Source organism: Sturnira hondurensis, unplaced genomic scaffold, assembly GCF_014824575.4.
Source record: "Sturnira hondurensis isolate 20B ecotype Veracruz unplaced genomic scaffold, ASM1482457v3 Scaffold0022017, whole genome shotgun sequence".
NCBI lineage: Eukaryota > Metazoa > Chordata > Mammalia > Chiroptera > Phyllostomidae > Sturnira > Sturnira hondurensis.
In genome coordinates, this window is record NW_028094648.1 from 9120361 (window position 1) to 9139300 (window position 18940).

Sequence of the window (18940 nt, forward strand, 5' to 3'; positions counted from 1 at the left end):
GGAAGGCTATAACTTTGTTTCTTCATGAATTGTACAAGTTCATCTTGTGTTTTTAATCTGAAAGCTGGTAATAACTATAAACACTATAGAAACCCCTCAGTTTAAGAGATATTGTTAAGTATATAGCTACAAGCACCACAGAATAACTCAGGTGGATTTTCCTTACTCCTTTCTTTTCAATGGGCTAGTTCGTAACATTTCAGGCTTTGGGAGCCAAGGGGTTTCAGCTGGAAATACTCAACTCTGCTGCAGAGCAAATGCAGCCACAGACAATAATCAGTTAGTATCACTATGCTCCAGTAAGACTTTATTTACAGAAGGGTAGCAGGCCACACCCACCTGTCAGCCCCTTTGTCAGCCCTACCAGAGAATAATATGAAATCACCATCCTGACTTTCATACCATCTTTACAAATGCAGAACAACCATTTGCTACAGTGTTTGCAGCCAAACAGATGGATTCTGTAAAACTGTAGAGAGGAAGAGCTCTGACAGTGCTTCAAGAATCTATAGATTAAAAACCCATACATACTTCTTAGCCATTTCCATCCCATGCCGTATTAGAAATCAGGTAAACCACATTGGGAAGGATAATGAGAGCCAGAGAAGGGAGGAAAGTTATATAGTTTTAAGGGTTTCCAGGTTGTAGTTAACCGCTACTTGTCTCTCAGGACCCATTCTCTCTCTTCTTCTTTTTAGAGGCCCCCAGATTTCAGCCACTCAGAGTCTGTATAGCAAGGCTGCAGTTAATAGGATGTGAGCAATGATGTGTGCGACTTCTGGGTTATGTTATGAGAGAGAAGAGGAGGGGGAAGAGAAAGGCCAGGAGGGGAGGGGAGGGGAGGGGAGGGGAGGGGAGATAATCTGCTCCTCTGTTCTCTCTCTTTACCCTCAGGCCGGTCGGGGCACTGATGTGCTAAAGGTGAGTTTCTTCAATCACGCAGATGAGGGCAACACCGGTGGAAGGTGGCAGAACAAAAAGAGAGGAAAGGACCTAGGTCCTTGGACAACCTGGAGGAACAGAGCTGCCCTACTCTGTGGACCACTAAACCGGACGGCCTGTCATCCATTCGCAGTAGCCGCCTGGAGGACTCGAAGCCTGTGATTTCACTCACTCGCCTGGTGACAACACACACCCCATACCTGGGCAGAAGAGCCACGCAGGTGGTGAGGACACAGACCAAGTAGAACACCGGGTCCAGCATGTGCTCCTGCATAATCCAGTAGGGGTTGGAGGGTGGGTTGCAAGTCACACACATGGACCCAAAAGCCAAGGCGAAGAGAAAATAGGCCAGGATGCTGCCGACGATGACCAGCATGTGGATCCAAGTCTGCAAGACAAATGCACCGGGCGAATGAATACTTGCATTCACAGGGCGCTGTGGCTGCGCTGCAGGGACAGCCTGTCCGAGCGGCGGGTGATGGTGGGAGAAACCACGACGACCCAAACACAAACACACTGAACAGCTAAGACAAGGCATCTTTCACCAAGAGCTCCTATCACCGTTTAAATTCTGTAAAACTAAGTAAAATGCCCAAAGGTAACTCTGATGACTAGTTTATTCTGCATTGCGATCCAGGAGGTGTTTGGATTTTCTCAAATTTTTCTTTTTTCATTTTAGTCTCACCCATTCCCTAGTCTGTCTCCTCATGAATGTAATACCTTCAGCCAGTGACCCTCAAACTTTCCCCCTTCACACAGTGGTAGACGCTACTGCTGCTCCCCACTGCTCTCCTTCTTTCCCCCAAATACGCATTTGGGAGGATCGCACTTTCCCCAGTCCCCTGAAAATAAGCACGTCCACACATCTTGCTTTGACCACTGAAAGGTAAATGGAAGCAATACATATGCACAAGTTTCAGGTTGCTTGCTTCTGCAAGGGAGAGCTGGTGTGCAATTTTCCACGCTGTCTCCTTTCCTTCTGTGTTGACTAAGAAGTTCCCTTTGGGGACGACTCCAGGGGTGGAGCTACAAGGCTCAGCCTGGGTGTGCGAGCCACCCTGCGGGATGATTGTTCTAAGTGCTGTCTAGGACCTTGGTTAACTTTACACATGTGAGAAATAAGTTTCTGCGGATCACAGCTTACCCTAGCTGCCTTTACATTCATGGAGAGCCCGCAATGTTATTTTTCTCAATGTTTTTCTCTGAAATGGCTCACTATTTAACTTTTTTTTTTTAGAAAAAATAAGCAGATAACTAACTACCTTAAATGTAACATCCATATTACCTGTCATAATAGTGCTGAGTCTGATCTGTTTTTGTTCTGAAGGGAAGTGAGCAAAATTTGTAGTGATAAAACCTAATAGCCCCAACCAAACTTCCTCTCTGATGCAATCCAAAGTGTGAAGAGCAAGATCGCCTTCACATTACGTAGCACTCGGTGTCACTTAGGGCAGAGTTCGAACAGTACCGCCCACGTCACAGTGCATGCCTTGGGGTGTATGTCCTGCTTTGGGGGAGAGCATCACCTTTATTAATCCTTATTTTCCACCATTACACTTTTCAAAACCAGAGCCAATTTTCTCCTGCATGCTTAACCTTGCAAAGTATTTCCCCATGATCGATATCATGACAGTCACAAAGACTGCTCATTTTTTTGTTGGTAAAATGTATAAACTGCTGAGAAAATCTGTGCTAGATCCTTAAGATCATTGTGCCTCTAAAAAAATGATGTTGTTTTCTTTGTCCAATGGCCTTCCTTTCCACTGAACCTTTGGCAAGTGAGACAGTGCCTTGGTAGAGGTGACACATTAGAATAAACTGATACGAGGAAGTTAAATCAGGGAGACAGGGTCAAAACCATCAGGGAGGCGGCAACAAGTTGTGAGCAAGGGGTGAAGGGAGACTAATTCGGAGTCTCAGCATGGCGGCCCCTTCCTGACAGGCACCTCCAGAGGCCCTGAGCATGAGAAACAGTTGACTGTTACGCCAGGGGAAACAATCATCAAAGCATTGCTTCTCCCTGGCACGAGAAGCAATGCTTCCTTCGTTAATGATGCACCCTTTACACAGCAGCCAGCTTTCCTGGGCACTTAGCTTCACTGCCTGTCTTGATGAGGACACCTGGCATGGTGCACAGTCTTGGCAAGCTCCTCTGGCCGAGGCTGGCGACTGGAGCAGAGGGAATATCATTCTGTCACCCCAGACTACACTGGGAGCACGGCAAGGCAAGAGCAGAGAGAAATGACTGGAGCCAATCAGAGCAGAGAGCGGCCCAGACAAGCCTGCTCACTAGTTTCTGCTCCCTGGATCTCTGGACCACTAGTTTCTCGGGAGGTTTTTGTTTTGTTTTTCCGTGGCTGCTCAATAGATTTTTAAATACCTTTTCTATTTGCTCAGTTAGCCAGAACAGATTGCTGATGCTTATTAGCAGTGAACTCAAACTGACACGCTTCACGTGTTAGATCCTTTAGAACACTCATAAATGTCAGAATTTGCGACACTCACTGTGGCAGGAACCAGAGGCAACCACACAACCACTTAGCAGTGAACTCAAGTAGATAAAACAATGTCAGATATTTCAGTTCTAGAATCCCCTTTATGCTCCTTACCTGGTATTTGCAGGCATTAATTTTGTACTACACTTTAGGCTTGTCAGCAGGTTACAAGCACAGTGAGGGATTCCAAAATACTCAGCTCCACTTTAGAAATAATTATAAATAATTTTATAACAATAGCTCATGTAACACTTTATAGCCTCATTCATCTATTTCCTGTTTGAAATGCATCACTATCAGGAGGGTACACAGACCCCAAACACTGGTCAGTCATTTGATTACTCATTTACCTATTTGAGTACTTTCTTGAGCATGTACTGTATGCCGGTCTTGTCATAGATAATGTTGTACAGTGATGAATGAAATAAGCACGAACTCTGCCCTCAAACAGATGGTAATGTAATGCAGAGGGGAAACATCTACCAGACAATCACATAATTAAGTGAATAATTATGAACTGCTATTAGAGCTGTGAAGAGAACAAAAGGATGATATGAGAAAACTGGAGGGTAAAAGAAAAGATCTTGAGAGGAGTCACACTCTTGCTAAGAGTCCCGGGGGGAACAAGGAACACTCCCAGCAAAAGACGGGGTAAATGCTAGGGCTCAATGTACCCGAGAAACTGAAAGACAGTGGTTCCAGCCCATGAATAAGTGGACATGAGTTGGACAGAGAAGTAGAGGCATCACTGCATGAGGTCCTACAGGCCATCTTAGGGCTTTTAGATTGTATTACAAGTGCATTGGAAGCCTGCTTAAGGATTGTATCCAAAGCAGAGCAAAAAGATATGATTTATGTCTCAGAGAATGATTCTGGTTGTGTTGAAGAGGACTGGGGGAGTCAAGGGCTTGCAAAGATGGGAAGACTGAAGAGGCTGTAGCGATAATCTAGGAAGAGATGACAATGACTTTGACTACAGCAGAGACAATGCCAATGGAAATGAGTGAGCAACATAAATAATCACAGAGGTAGTTCATTCTCCAGAGGTGGGTGGGATGTGTTTGGTGTCAAAAGGAAGGCTGGCAGTAAAGCCCCCATTATCTGAATCCCACACACTAGCTTTCCTGTGGAGAGCCACCCTGCAATCATTTTGATGAAAAGAAAAGACTTAACTTTATCATTAAGTCAGCAACTAAGTTCAAAAAGACCTAGATTTAAGTCAACGGTAAATATTCTGGAGGACGAAAAAGATATTTATTTTATATTATAAGAAAAGCGTAAAACCATCCTTTATGAACTAAAGTCAGTATACCAGGATTGTGGCCTAATACCTCTTTTTATTTTGCTTGAAAGGCATCAGCTTGGGCTTGGAGAATGCCGGCCGTTGAAAAGTAATCGTTCCTCCAGCCTGCCTCGCCCCTCCATGGACCATCCGCCATGGACACCAGGCAGGGGTTTCCCACTTTCCCAGGCTGCACGTCACCCTCAGCATCATGCCATCGACAATCAACAACTGACAAGCCACAGATCACCCTGCTCTCGTGGAGTCATCTCGCTTCTCATCAACACTTATCTTCTAGGCTTGAAGGGCTTAGCAGGGTCCCTGCTCACAGAAGGCACTTCCCAAGGCACAAGGAGTTCCAGGCTACTGCAGAAGCAGGAAATCCACTCACCAAACTCTTGCTTTCAAGTACCAAGTGAAGGAGAATGATGAACAGAGCAGCTGTGTTCAGGGGGTTTCCAAACGTGAAGATGTCAATGTCCGAGCCCTGGTAGGTCTACAGAGAGAGGACAACAGGCGGTGATGTTGCAGAGCCGTGCACACTCAGTGGGGGGCTGGGGGGGTGTCGTCACTTTACCCTACAGCTCAGCTGAGCACTGAGTCCCTTTTACGATGTTCCCCACGATGGCCATGAAGGATACAGTTGAACATTTCTGGATAAGAGAGGCCACCTTTCTCTCAGGCCGTCTAATCTGTGAACTTTTCAGTTGGAATTTCTGTTTATTCTGAATCATAATTCATCTTCCCGGAAACTTCTACTCCTACTTCGAGCTCTTTGAGGTGTAGAGAAGTATCAAATGGAAACAGGTTCCATTCAACAGAGCTGCAAACCTTCCAAACAGCTACTACGGCCAAGCTGAGTTTGTATCTCTGCTGGGTAAATGCCCTCACCTCTTCTACCTTTATCAGCTCCTTAAATTATTCCCTATATAGCTCAGTTTTCTGATCTTTTAAAATTCCAGTCATTCTTTTCTGAATACACCTCAGACGGTCTTATCTATATTTCGCTTGAAAGGCAGTAAATCCAGGATATTCTAGCTGGAAAAAAGTTAAGCCACGTATTTAAATAAAGAACTAAAGAACAGAAATTGTGAACTCAGAGACTGTCATCCTTTTCATTTTTCTGCTGCCCTTTAGTTAACACGATGCGTGATCAAACTCGTGCTTTGTTCCAGGGTCGGGTGTGGGCGGATGGGCACTATCAGGCTGTTTTGTGCTTGGTGTTGGCCTGAATTTTTAAATCAACATTGACACATTTTGTGCTTAGTCACGTTTCTTCCATTCTTTATCGGTAAAATAGGTTTTTAAGTTTGGGGGGGAATACTTTTAAGACTTTAAATTTAACACTGTTAATGTCATCCTGGTAGAATTAGCCCAGCACTTACTAATAACAGATTTTGTATTCTGACTTTGCCTCTCTGATTCTGGCTCATCTAATTGCTGGATTTTCAATTTTATTTAAATCACTGACAAAAATTATTAAGCAGTACCTGACCAAAAGAGGCCTAAAAGGACTCAACTAGGCACTTCTTTCCAGATTTAATCCATAGTTTAACATATATTTTTGGGAGGAGGGGGTATAATTTAGTCAGTTAATAATCAACTTGACAATATGAGCCATCTGTCCTAACATACCCATTCTCTACAATAATACCAGCTACAAAGTACAAAGAAACATCACCAATTCATCAACAGCAAATCCTCTGACAAACAGGACTCACATAGTAAGGCACAAAGAAGCAGACCAGGCTCTGATAAAAGGCATCCAACAAGGTGATCCAGAAGGTGAAGGGTAAGTATGCCTGAAAGTGAAGCAGACGGTAGGCAGGGGAAAGATTAATACTGGTCAAGCAGAGTCAAGGAACAATAGAAGCCAGTACCTCTCTTTGCTTCTCTGGAAGAAAACTCTCTTCCTTCATTTTTCACTCCCCAAACAGGCGAGATTTGTAAACAGTGTGGGATGAGTGTGGACTGATACTGAATGAGGTAAGTTCACGGGGGGAAAAAATCCCTGAAGGAACCCCTTTTACTTGTGTTGCTTTAATCACTGGATCAAACTTAAAGGTACCTCCAATGGGGAGATCGGTACTAACTTTCCGTTTCCTGTTGATCAGAAAATACTGTTCCAAAGACGTCTCCAACTTCACCTACTTTCCGCTGTCTCTAGCATTCTCTTCACTCCAACTCACTGTCAACTCCATGAATGACTGAATGGCCGCTTTGCTTCCTATCCCACCCTAATCCAACCTTCTCAGAGCAGCTGGGTGTTTTTAAAAAACTATAACCCAGGTCATACTACCTCCCTAAATAATGAAGTGACTTCTTCCTATTCCTGCAATCACCTCCCTCTGCACTTCCAATACAATCTAAGTTCCTTCCCATGGACTTTAAGGTTCTGCATGATCTGCCCAAGCAGCCCCAGCTCACCAGGGTGACCCCCACAATTCTTACCCTCATTCACCATGGTCCCACAACACAAACTTCATTTTATTCCTCAGACATGCCAAGTCCATTGTTTCCTTGAGTATTCATCTGCGTTATTTTCTCTGCCAGAAACTCTTTGCCCGAGACATCCCACATGACCGGTTCTTCACTATTCACATCCTAGCTCAAATATCACTTCCTCAGGGAGGCACCGCCAGACCAGTCTAAGGGTAATGCCCACTTAATCACTGACCCTCCATGGCACCCTCAGAAGTCTCTCGTTGCCACCAAAAATCATCTTGTTTACCCAGTGATTTTGAGGATGCGGCTCAGAGCAGGTACTCGACAAATATTTGGTAGATTAATAAACTTCTCCTATGTAACTTTTCACGTGTTAAACTTCATGGTACTGAAAGCTTACACAAAGAAGCGGACAGATCAAGGAGAGACACTGGTCAGTCACAAGTGATTGAACGGTTTTCAAACAGAAGCCAACTGGGAATAGCACCGTGTATGCAGAAGGATTCTGAGGCTGCATTCAGACCCAGCGGGAGGATAGTGTGTTATGGTTTGTTAGCAACGTCTGCTATGGAAAAAATGGCATCCCGTATCTCTGGGCCAGTGTTTTCTTAACGTGTTCCACACAGTCAATAACCTTTTATCAATAGCCACATGCTGGGAATCTGCCTATTACCATGTATTATAAAACTGGCCAGCTGGACAGAACAAAGCAAGCAAAAAACGGGTAACAGGAAACAATGACCTCAACTCTTCCCAGGATAAGGACCATACAATCTTCAGCTTATATGATAAGGACCATACAATCTTCAGCTTATATGTACAGGCTTTCAAAGCACCAGCTATCAACATTCTGAAAGGCCCTCCTTCTCCCCTCTTCCTCCAATGGACTTGGAATTTAACTTAGGCCTGGGGTGTAGGACAACCTTCGTTATCATCAACTATCTGAGTATATTCCTGCATCCTGGCCTCGAACTTTAAGTCAGACTGGACTCCTTTAGGAAAACCCACTGTTGTTATTAGATTCGACTGGATTAGATAATCACAGGACGATAAAGACGTCTCCTTTCCTGAAAGCTGAATGTGTGGCGTCTCCTCTGTGTTGGCTGCCCCAGAAAGGCCCAGGGACATCCACTTTCTCCCCCGTCTGGAGAGAAAGGCGGATCAAGCTGGAGTGAGGTTGGACTCACGAAAGTAAATGTATCGCTTTAAATCTGGGATTTCCTCAAATTTCTGGTTAATTCTGGGGGTTAAAATAGATCGCTATTGGGAGCTAGAACTTTGACACCTATTACCTGACTTAATCCTCACACCATCTCTATAACGTAAAGAAAGTGAAGGGCGGGTAAGTTAAATAACTTACAAAGGCCACACACTGCAGAAACGGAGTTTAAACTCAGGCTACATGTAACCCATGATTTCGAACATGGGCTGATCTATGTGACTGTTTTAAGAACAGCAATGGAAGGCCAACACACAGGTGTCATGGGGTGGGTCTCAGTACTGACTGTCCCCTGCTTCTGTAGGAAACCCTTCTTCTCAACCCTGTCCCTGTGGTTTGGCCCCAGTGGGAATGGGGTACATCCCAGGCCTGGTCAATGGGAAACATTCTCTCCAGCCACAGGGACAAACACAGGGAAAGGCATGGGACTCCACCTTGGCCAGTGAGTTATAACATAACCATAAGTGAGGACATTTACAGTTGCATTAAGAGTAACAGTTTCTGTCACCATTCTACCTGGATTTTGCAGCTATTTGAGCCAATCAACCCCCCTTTCTCATTTAGGCAAATTGAGCTGGTTTATTATCATTTACAACTGATACAGTCTTGACTAACAGCATCTTCTTTTCAAGACTAGAATATCTGATGAGACTGACCTCTCGGCACAATAGTGAATACACAGCTAAGTGTCTTTTAGGCTACTGGTCTACCTCAGGTGCTGTGATCTGGACAAGGCACTGAGAGCACTTTGGATCTCCGGTACTAAATGCCACGGTGTGTTGGGGAGGGGTGAGGGTGGGGAGGGGCTCAAGGACTAAAGATAGCACCAGTGTTCTTTCTGTAGGAAAGCATTAACTGTAGACGCCATGGGCTCAGGAGCCTGGGCTCCCCTGCACCACACACTAGCTCTGGGACTTGGCCAGGTTACTTAAGGTGACTCCCTGTGCTTGACTTTCCTCATCTACAGTGTGGATAATGAGAACATCTATGTTGCACTTAAAACAGTGAATGGCGTGCAAAGGCACTACACAAATGTTCGTAAGTGCAATATTCATGTCGGTTATTATTAATTTTGTAAACAATGAATTAGAAAGAAGAGTTTTGTGACAGCTAACTCCATCGGCAACGACCATAAGGGCAGTGAGAGACGGGTGGAAAGTAGGGGACAGCTGTAAGTGATATGTCACTGGTAGACGACAGGGCTAGGAGATCAATAAAGTGGAGGTGGGGCCCTTCCAATCACTCGCCTGCTGTGCACGGCAGGAGAGCCTGGAGGATTTAACGGGCTTTGGAGCCAGACTGAGAAGCGTTCTGGCACTGACTGCCATTTTCTGTGACATTTTCAGGAAAATTACTTAACCTTTAGAGGTTCGGATTCTTCATCTTAGGGAACAACGCTAGGTTCTCTCTCAGAGTATTTTGTGAGATAAATGAGACAGATGTTTAGTAGTTTGTACAATAAAAGGCAGAGCGGGGTTTACTAAATACTAGATATTATTAGCTGTGAGGTCTAAACACTCGATTTGTTCTCGTACAAGTACTTAAGGTCTTTTATCATTTTACCCGTGTTCATCGCAGACGTAAACAACAATATCTGCCATGTTTTAGTGGAGATCTGAAATAATCAGACAATTCAAATAGTTTTGTGCAGTTCTGTGGGTACCCGGGAACTGGAGCTGGGCTGAGTGAAAAATGCCCGGACTTGGACGACGGGAGTGTATTGGGCTCAACAGCGTGGCTTTGGCACCCACCTCTGACTCCTGACCACTCTTGTAAAGTTCAGGCACCTGCAGGAGGGTCTCTGCCGACACATCTTTCTCCAAAACACCATAAATGACGGGCGGGGCAGATGTGAAGAGGAGGTTGAAGAAGATCAAAACCCAATAGTCAGTCATGGATGTTCCTGAAAACCCACAAAAGAACTGGTACCAGAAAAGGAGGTTCACATAGGCCTAGGAACACAAAGAGGAACATTCGCATCTTAGAGACAGCAAGGTGTGCCGGGACCACACATCCGCACGCTGCCACTGGAACCGTGTGATCGCAGCCTCAGTGCGGTTTCCTTACTTACAGGGTGGACGACCGCATCTTACCACGCAGGGTTTTTTTGGGGGGGGGGGCATGATTCATTAAATGAAGACACACACACACCACTTTCTGTGTGGTGCTGGCACTATTTTGAGAGCTTTACAGAAAGTTCATTTAATCATCGTAACAACTTGGGAATTATTCTTGTCCCCGTCACACAGATGAAGAACACAGGCACAGAGAGGAACTGGCCCACAGTTACCTGGCTAAGAAGTGGCACAGGCAGTTTCCAACTTCAGACATTCTGGGCGGAGATGAGGAGAACCTAGCTCAGTGCCTGGTATGCAGCAGACATACAACCCTGTCCATTCTCTTGCTTTTGGGGTTCACAATTATGTTTTAGTGGTGAAATGCAATGGTGCCAACAGGGTGGCCAGCCATCCCAGTTTGCTTGGGACTGAGGCCTCTCCCAGGATATGGGAATTTCACTGCCAAAACTGGGACCGTCCCAGGCAAAGCAGGCCAGTCGGTCACCCTGGAGGCTGGGAAGTGTACTCTGCAGTTTCCTCCCACATTTTCTCTCAGACAACTAAGTCCATGGAAGCAGAAGCTCTGTGCCCTCAAGCAGGGCATGCCAGAGGAGAGGGTACCAAACCTGCAAGGGGTCTTGTTTCAAGGCCCGGGACACTCTCTCTTGATGGTTTACCTTTAGGCCAGTTCCCCAACCTCTCTGGAATTTGGTTTCCTCATCTGGGAAATAAGAATTACACCACCTCAGGGCTTCGTATCGAGATCAAGTTAAAAAGTGCTCCTGACCTCTAAAGTGCCTTCCAAATATTAAAATGCCGTTACCATCGTCACAGACACACGGGGACACCTTAGGACAGGGCCCACAACCCTGAGAACAGAGCTTCCCAGCCTGTGGCCAGTGGACGTGCAGAGTGCCCACTCCTAAACAGGCATTCACTCCGAGTCTGTGTGGTCTGGGGCACTGTTCTGGGAGTGAATCCACAGTCCTCACCTCTAGCAAAAGGTTGTTCAAGACCCAGGAACTCCAGTGGCCCTGATGGTCACCCTTCTTTCCACAATGCATAAAGCACCCATGGGCCAGGCAGGTAGGAGAAAGAAAGTGGGAGGGAGGCGGGGTGAAGAGTCAGCGAGGGTCACAGAGGGGAGAGATCACAGGGCCCTCGCTCCCCGGGGCTGCGCTCTCTGCTAGAAACACCCCCTCTCACCAGGGGCAGGCGCATCTCTTTCTCAGATGAGTGTTTCTCAACCCTTGGGTTTAATCTTCTGAGAAGGGAGAAAAGTGTAAAGGCATTAAAAAAAAAAAAAAAACCCTGGGAGAGGAGCTTTTCTTCAAAAGTCATTGACCACTAAATCCTGGAATTTCACATGAGAAGTCCCAGCTTTCTCCAGAATCACACACTGAGACATTATATATTTCAAGGTATCAAGGTTTTACTACACTCTGACTAAATGCACTAACTCTAATTCTGAGATGTTTGAAAGTACGGCCACCTTTCTAAAAAACTCATTGTGTGCGAGGGAAAAAAGATGCTCCTGCTGACAGACAGACAGACACACGCACCTAAATCACACACGTACGATATCCAAAAAATGACCCATTACAGTTATTTTTCCCTAAATGTGGCATTTCAATGGAGTGATATAAATTTATGTTCAATATAGAATCTAAAGAACTTGAGACACGTGGTTATAAACTAAGGGGGGGAGAATGGTGGGAGAGGGAGTGTGCGGGTGGAGGGGAATGAAGGGGGGAATAGAACAACTGTAATGGTATAATCAATAAAATATATTTAAAAAAATAAAATAAAATAAAAAAGATAGAAATTAAAGGGCAATTTAAGTGATTAAATAAAATAAATAAATTTATGTTCACTGCTAACACGCTACCTATGGAATTTAAAGACTAAGAATACATTTGGTCTGTAAGACATGGCATATTTACATTACCGCCCCACCCAGGAGGGAATTCAGTGAGGCAATCTAAGATCAACATGATTTTTTAAAAAAGAAACTGAAATTTAAGTGGCATGCCAAAGATGAGAAGCCAGAACGTCTCATCAAATGTTGCCCTTTTAGGAACTGCATCACCGAAATAAAGTTTTTTAATCATCAGATAACCACCCAGCACAAATACCCTCTACAGGCTCGCCAGAGCACTCCTGCATGGTGAAGGCCAGCCAGCTACAGGCCAAGGCGTTACACTGGGTTTCCAAGTGCATCTTCAGTGTAACACACGGGGCATCAATTTGGGGACAGCAGATTTTTTTGGTATCTCCTGTAAAATGGAAGCAAACCCTTCTACTCATTTCAGACAGGCAATATTAAACATTTTGTAATCCCACTGGTCACAGCCTTTATAGGGAAGGTCAAAAGTTAGATTTTAAATGAATCAGACGGGCCTTAATTGAGGTTAAATGCACAGGGAATAGGACCTGCTAGCAGATGGACAAGCCTAGCAATTTGCTGTCAGCGGCTGAAACATAGCACATTCCCAGATTACTTCTGCTAAGACAGCAGGGGTGCTCCTGGCTGCCCCCAAAACATCAATAAGTGAAGAGAGCTTAGTGTAGGGCACTTTCTCTTCATCCCATACACATGCAGGATTGAAAGGTGGGAAGGGGTAAATTCTCGGGAGCTACATACCACATTCTTGTAGAAGAAATAGAGAATCATGTTGGAAAGTCGTGTGTAACACCAGTGCCCATGGACAAGAAGGAGCTTGCTGAGATGTTTGAACTGAGAAACGGCGAAGTCACTGGCCATCACAGCCTACGGAGGCAATGAAAAGAGAGCGCCACCCTGAGTGATCAAACCTGTCACAGCATACACAGCGCAGCCACCTGACTGTCACCAGGCTCGGATTCGTCAAATACGTGGTTTTAAACGTTACATACAGGCCAAAAAACAACAACAAAAAACAATACCCCGACCCCCGTAAAACCCACAAATACAAACAAACAAAAAACTCCATAAAAACGAAAACAAACACAACTGGTTGCTTGAGGTTCCTACTCAGCTTCCCAGCGTGGTCAAATGAGACAAGACCTCTCTCTGGTTACTGCTCACGAGGTAATTTCAACAAGTGCACCTTGCCTAGAAAGTAGCTCCCTCAGCAAGGATGGTGTGCATTCACTTCCCTTCAATGAGGGGAGTGTAAACACTGCAGTCACGATTTCAGGTAACTTTGTATAATGTGTCAGGCAAAGAGACCCCTGAATTTCTGATCTATGGAGGTCATAACTTTCAATTCTTGGGAAACCTAAGTCTCACATCCCACCTTCCTCTGATAGCATGTGCTACATTCACAGAAGGCAATCTTTTGGATAAGCTTCTATCTGAATGTTGTACCCACACACTATCGGGCACATGAGCACGCACAAACGCACGCACGCAAACAGGACTCTCCCACCTCCCTCATTCTCTCATCTTCTCTTCTCCTTCTCTCTTCATGATCTCTAGGTCTTTTATTCAAATCCTTAGAAGGTTTTTTCAATTGCAAAAGTCGTATCATTAATTCAGGGCATCTATCTATCTATCTATCTATCTACAGTTTGATCTAGATTAGATATATTTTTTCACCTGAACAAGTGAACCAGAGAGCTAAAATTACCCAGGAAAATACCTTAATACTTATTCAGTGAATAAAAAACGAATAAATGGAAAAAGTTCCTGTCTCCTGTTCCTGAGCTAACCATATAGACTTTTTCTATTAATACAACATAGATTTTACCACAGAGAATGTTGCCTTGGATGGGCAGGTCAAGTTCATGGAATTTGGGTGCATCACATCCACTTACCTGCATGCCTTCTTGACCGGAGATCCCTATCCCAATGTCTGCTACTTGTATCATACTGACATCATTGGCACCATCACCTTTATGGGACCGAAGAAAAGGTGAGAAACATATGAGGAGGAAAGAAATGATGTGAACATTGCCAATCAATATTGGCCACTCAAGCAAACATACACATTCTTCAAAGTTTATCTCGTGTCTCCGGGTGGCCTGGGAGCCAGTGAAGCAGAAGTTGAATGTGGCATCCCACCACCATCCGGATGAATTCCAAATTCAGGACACCCTTAAAATGCTTCATGCCACGGCGCCTTTCTGGACTGACCTCCCTTTTCTCTATCCACCCAGGCTGCTTTCCGTTTTCTAGATACAACCTGCGTCTTCTGGGCGCTGCACGTGCTGCTTCACTGTTCGGACAGCGCTGTCCTCATCACCGCCAGCCCAGGATTTCAACTGCTCTTGCTCTCAGCTTAGATGGCACGTCCTCTGGGAGATCCTTCTCATGTTCCCTTTAGACCACATGCCCCTTCCTCAGGCTCCACCTCCACCCCTCCATGTCTACTCTCATACCCTTCACATGATATTATGCTTGCTATAGGTTTCTTGGTCTCTCCCACACACTGGAAGCCTCTTAAGGGGAGCTGTTATATTCTGTTGGTAATGAACATTTGTTCCCAAATGCCCACCAGCCATTCACTTGGTTTCTGGGAATAGTATGTTGATTTTCCTTGGGGACTCTGAGTCCATGTGGTTTGTGAAGGCAAACCCGAACCCCCAGATTTAGGATGACAACGGACCCAATCCTGGACAATTAGCAGTATCTGTTAGTTGGCCTCAATGATTGGTTCAGATATTAGCACATGCCTCAGCTTACCTGATGCAATCAGCACATCCAGGAGTTCAAGCCACAATCCAGCGGCTTGACCAAGTCATTCATTGATAATGCTCATTCAGTCAAATGGCTGAACACAATTCCACCCTAATCCTGCTACTTTACTCCAAAAACGTAAAAAGAGGTGCTGTCTTTTCACTCAGGCCGTTAATAGGATAGGATGCAAACCTGCGAGTTTTTGGTGGCTCCCTCAGCACCTTGAGGGGAGGAGCCACCTTAACTGAAAACAACCCAGGTGAAAACAGAAGCCGGAAGACATGGCTGAGTCCTCCTCTTGCTCACCTCTCAACACTGGAATGTCTCAGAGCTTAAACTCACACCGCTGCTTTTTTCCATTTATGTTCATTTTTGGTGATCTCATCTACTATCAAGGCTTTACATATCATCACTGGACTTATGATTCCCAATTTTATACTTCCAGCCTTTGTATCCAGCTGTGTACCTGACATCACTGCTTAGACATCCGATGGATTTTTCAAATGTGTGTAAAACCCAACTTGTGACTCTATCTCAGTAAATGGAATCCTTTACATCCTTCGAGACAAAGCCGTGTTGTACCTCTTACTTCCTGCTATCACACAGCATATCAAATTCATCCGCAAATGTCACCCACTCTTTCCTCCGACCATGTCCATTACATGACCCTGTCCTATCACCTCCTCCACTTCTGTCTGGGCACAGGCCACCATCATCTCTTGCCTCCATTATTTCAACAGCCTCTCAGCTGGTCCCCTTACTCACGTCTTTGTACCCCCAAAGTTCCTCTGAACACAGCGGACATGTGGTCCTTTTAAACCTAAGGCAGATCATGTCCTCCCCCTCCTCAAAGTCCTCCCATGACTACCTCTTCACATAAAAGCCAAAAATTTATCAAGGCCTCCAAGAACCTACATGGTCTGCCCCCTGTCCTCTCTGTCCTTGACTAACCTGCAGAAAATACTTCCCTTCCCTCAATCTGCTTTGGCCTCAAACACACCAAGCATGGACCATAACCTTCACTCTCACCGTCTCCTCCTACACGAATGTTCTCCCCCACAGATCTCACGTGTCTCGCTTATCATTTCCTTCCTTCTCATACAGGCCTAACCAGAACAATATTCCAAGGAGGAGTCAGTCCCTGCTGGCTCCCCTAATGTTCTACGCCCACAGGCTCTGCTTTATTTTTTAGTAGTATTTGTCACTATCTGATCTTATACATTTATGCTTAAGAAATGGTGCTTTGTCAGTTGTACACATTTTTACCCTACTGCCTAGAAAAATGCTTGGCACATTGAGGGCACTCCGTAACTATTTATTGAACAGATGATCCAACGAATTGTTCATGCCCCTGAATTAAGCTTTCCTGAAGGTAGACCCCTCAGAAAGTTCGGTTCCATGATTCAATACATTACCCTGAAGCCAGTTGATTTGGGGTTCAAACATGTCATCCGGAGAGTCTTGACTATTATACAAAAGGGGACACCCCCCAAACCTGGAATTTAACCTATAAAATTGTGTATTTGTTTTTACATGTTTAAAATTCATTCACCTTCAGCTTAACAATAACCCACAACCTTTGGACCAACTTCCTTTGAAGTATTCTCTATTTGACACAATATACCCATTGAGACATTTTGTCCACTGCTCAAATTTTTGAACTGGCCGATTTTGATGCTTTTTAGTGCTTCTGCCATTTTCTGTTTCACTTGTTCCACATTTGTAAAATATTTCCCTTTTAGAAAGTTTTTCATCAGGGGAAACAAAAAATAGTCATGGGGTGAGATTGGGTGAAGGGTGGGTGGGGCACAGGGGTCCTACGGTTTTGGTCAAAAACTGCTGAACACGCAGTGCAGTGTGAGTAGGTGTGCTTGTAAATCACCCTTTGTGAAATGGGCAAGCATGTTGAAAGAGTCTTCAAAAGAATTCACTGAAGCTGAACACAGCCTCTCACAACCAGCTGGTACCCGGATAGACAAGGGCCCCTAGAACACTCACCTACCGGGGGAAGCCTGTACCATGAGGGGTGCACCCTCCAGAAGATAATTCCCGTTTCTCTGGAGTCCCCCTTCATATTGTCACATCCCTACCACCCGGTTTATAGAAGGTAGTCAAATAGGTGATGGAGGGAAATAAGAATGGAGTGGGAGGATGGAGAGAAAGAAGGAAGAGAAAGGCGAGGGAAAGCACAGCCAGCCAGCCGGGTAAAAGGAAACACAGAAGGAAGAACAAGCAAACGGACCAGCGTCTGGTGTGATACGAAAGACAGAAGTGCAGGGCTGGACATCACCCCCACTCACCAACGGCCAAGGTCATCACCCGGAGACGGTTGCGTACCAATTTCACCACCTCGCTTTTCTGCAGGGGGGTGGCCTGGCAGCAGACCACAGCTTGACAGCAAGCAGTCAGCTCCAGGAACTGCTTCTGCAGACTTTCCTGCAGGGCAAACTCCAGGGCCTTCCCAGTGACGACGAGGCCAGCCTGCAGCCCTGAGTCCCGGGGGGCAGAAGGCTGGTATAAGCCCTCGCTTAATGAGGCTTGCTCTGGAGAGGCTGCGTTCTTCTGAAGTTCGTTCAAAATTGTGCCCATCAGCACCTCGCAGGCATCCTTGAAACAAGAGGGAAAGACCGTTAGCATTGGGACTCCTTGGAGGCCACCTGGAGCTAAATTTATCATCGGTGTTCTTTAGCAATTGCTGCATCAAGGGAACCCTAGGTAGGGAATGACAGGTTACTTTCGGACATCTGACAGTTCTTCCTCCAAGACCGCTGCGTGTACGTGGGGAAGGGCTAAAAGGATGGGGGCATCTGCAGCAGGGAAATAGTTACAGAACTTTATTTGTGCATTTTGCCTTCTCAAACAGTGATTCTCAAGAGCCTTTTGGTCTTATTTTGCCAGTTCCGAGTTGCTTGACTTTAGGCAAGTGATGTAACCTCAAGATTCCCGTCTGAGAAAATGCAAATGATGTCTACATCGTGACATTGCCGGAAAGGCTAAGTGAAGTCATTCACACAAAGTGCCAGGCGTGGCATACGGCAGAATTCAGATCAGTAATTACTGTTTTTATATGCTTTTTGAGTTAATGAATTCACTCACTCACTCACTCATTCGCTCAGTATTTATAGAGGAACTGCTCTATGTTAGAAAACATTCTCGGTGCTGGGAAGATGCCAATGAAACCCAGATCCCTGCCCTTGGGGTGTGTAATTCTGATCGGGATGGTTTTTGTGGTGCTTGTCACATCTGGTGGGTGTGCACCTGCCTCGTCCCACACTAGTTGGGAAGTTCTTCTGACTTACTTTTAAAGTCTTCATAATGACTAAAAAGGGGCCAAACCAAGCACCCAATAAGTATGCGTTGAATGAATTCTACTCAAGACAACTTAACAATGACATTATCCAGAAATTGTGTCAAATGACACAGTGTTTGTGACAACCACGAAGGACAGAGTCTAGCGATCCAGGAGCAGTGAACTTACATGCTGAGCCATACGCTGAGCCTGAAACAGTTTATTCAGGAAAAGACCCCTCACTGAGAGGCCATTTTTACTCTTATTTCAAATGCTGTTTATCAAGTGTTTCTCACCCCACAGCGAAATAAGACGGGGAGGGGAGAAGCAGAAATGGGTATGTAGGCATGACATGACAGAGCCTTAATAATGGCACACACTATAAACAGGGCACTCAAGTTAAAAAGGGGAGCATCTGGCAACCTTTACCTCTGCAGCAAACCTGACCCTGGCCCTACAGATACTGTGTTGTGGCCCGTGTGTGTGCACAGAGCACAGAATGCAATCTGCGTGGATGCCCTCCAAATACGGGCGCAAGTTTTCTGTAGTTT

At 45.3% G+C, this 18940-nt stretch overlaps 1 protein-coding gene across 2 annotated transcripts in view; it reads right to left on the minus strand.

Moving 5' to 3' along the window:
- The window catches only part of ATP10D (ATPase phospholipid transporting 10D (putative)), an 85470-nt gene that overhangs the window by 3629 nt on the left and 62901 nt on the right, over nt 1-18940 (minus strand). For both annotated transcript variants that reach the window (XM_037034238.1, XM_037034239.1), the window contains 7 exons: nt 17401-17707; nt 14239-14315; nt 13085-13210; nt 10135-10335; nt 6441-6521; nt 5111-5215; nt 1143-1330 (listed from right to left, as the gene is read on the minus strand). In XM_037034238.1, the coding sequence (XP_036890133.1) occupies nt 1143-1330; nt 5111-5215; nt 6441-6521; nt 10135-10335; nt 13085-13210; nt 14239-14315; nt 17401-17707 (1085 nt within the window). The remainder of the gene's footprint in view (nt 1-1142; nt 1331-5110; nt 5216-6440; nt 6522-10134; nt 10336-13084; nt 13211-14238; nt 14316-17400; nt 17708-18940) is intronic.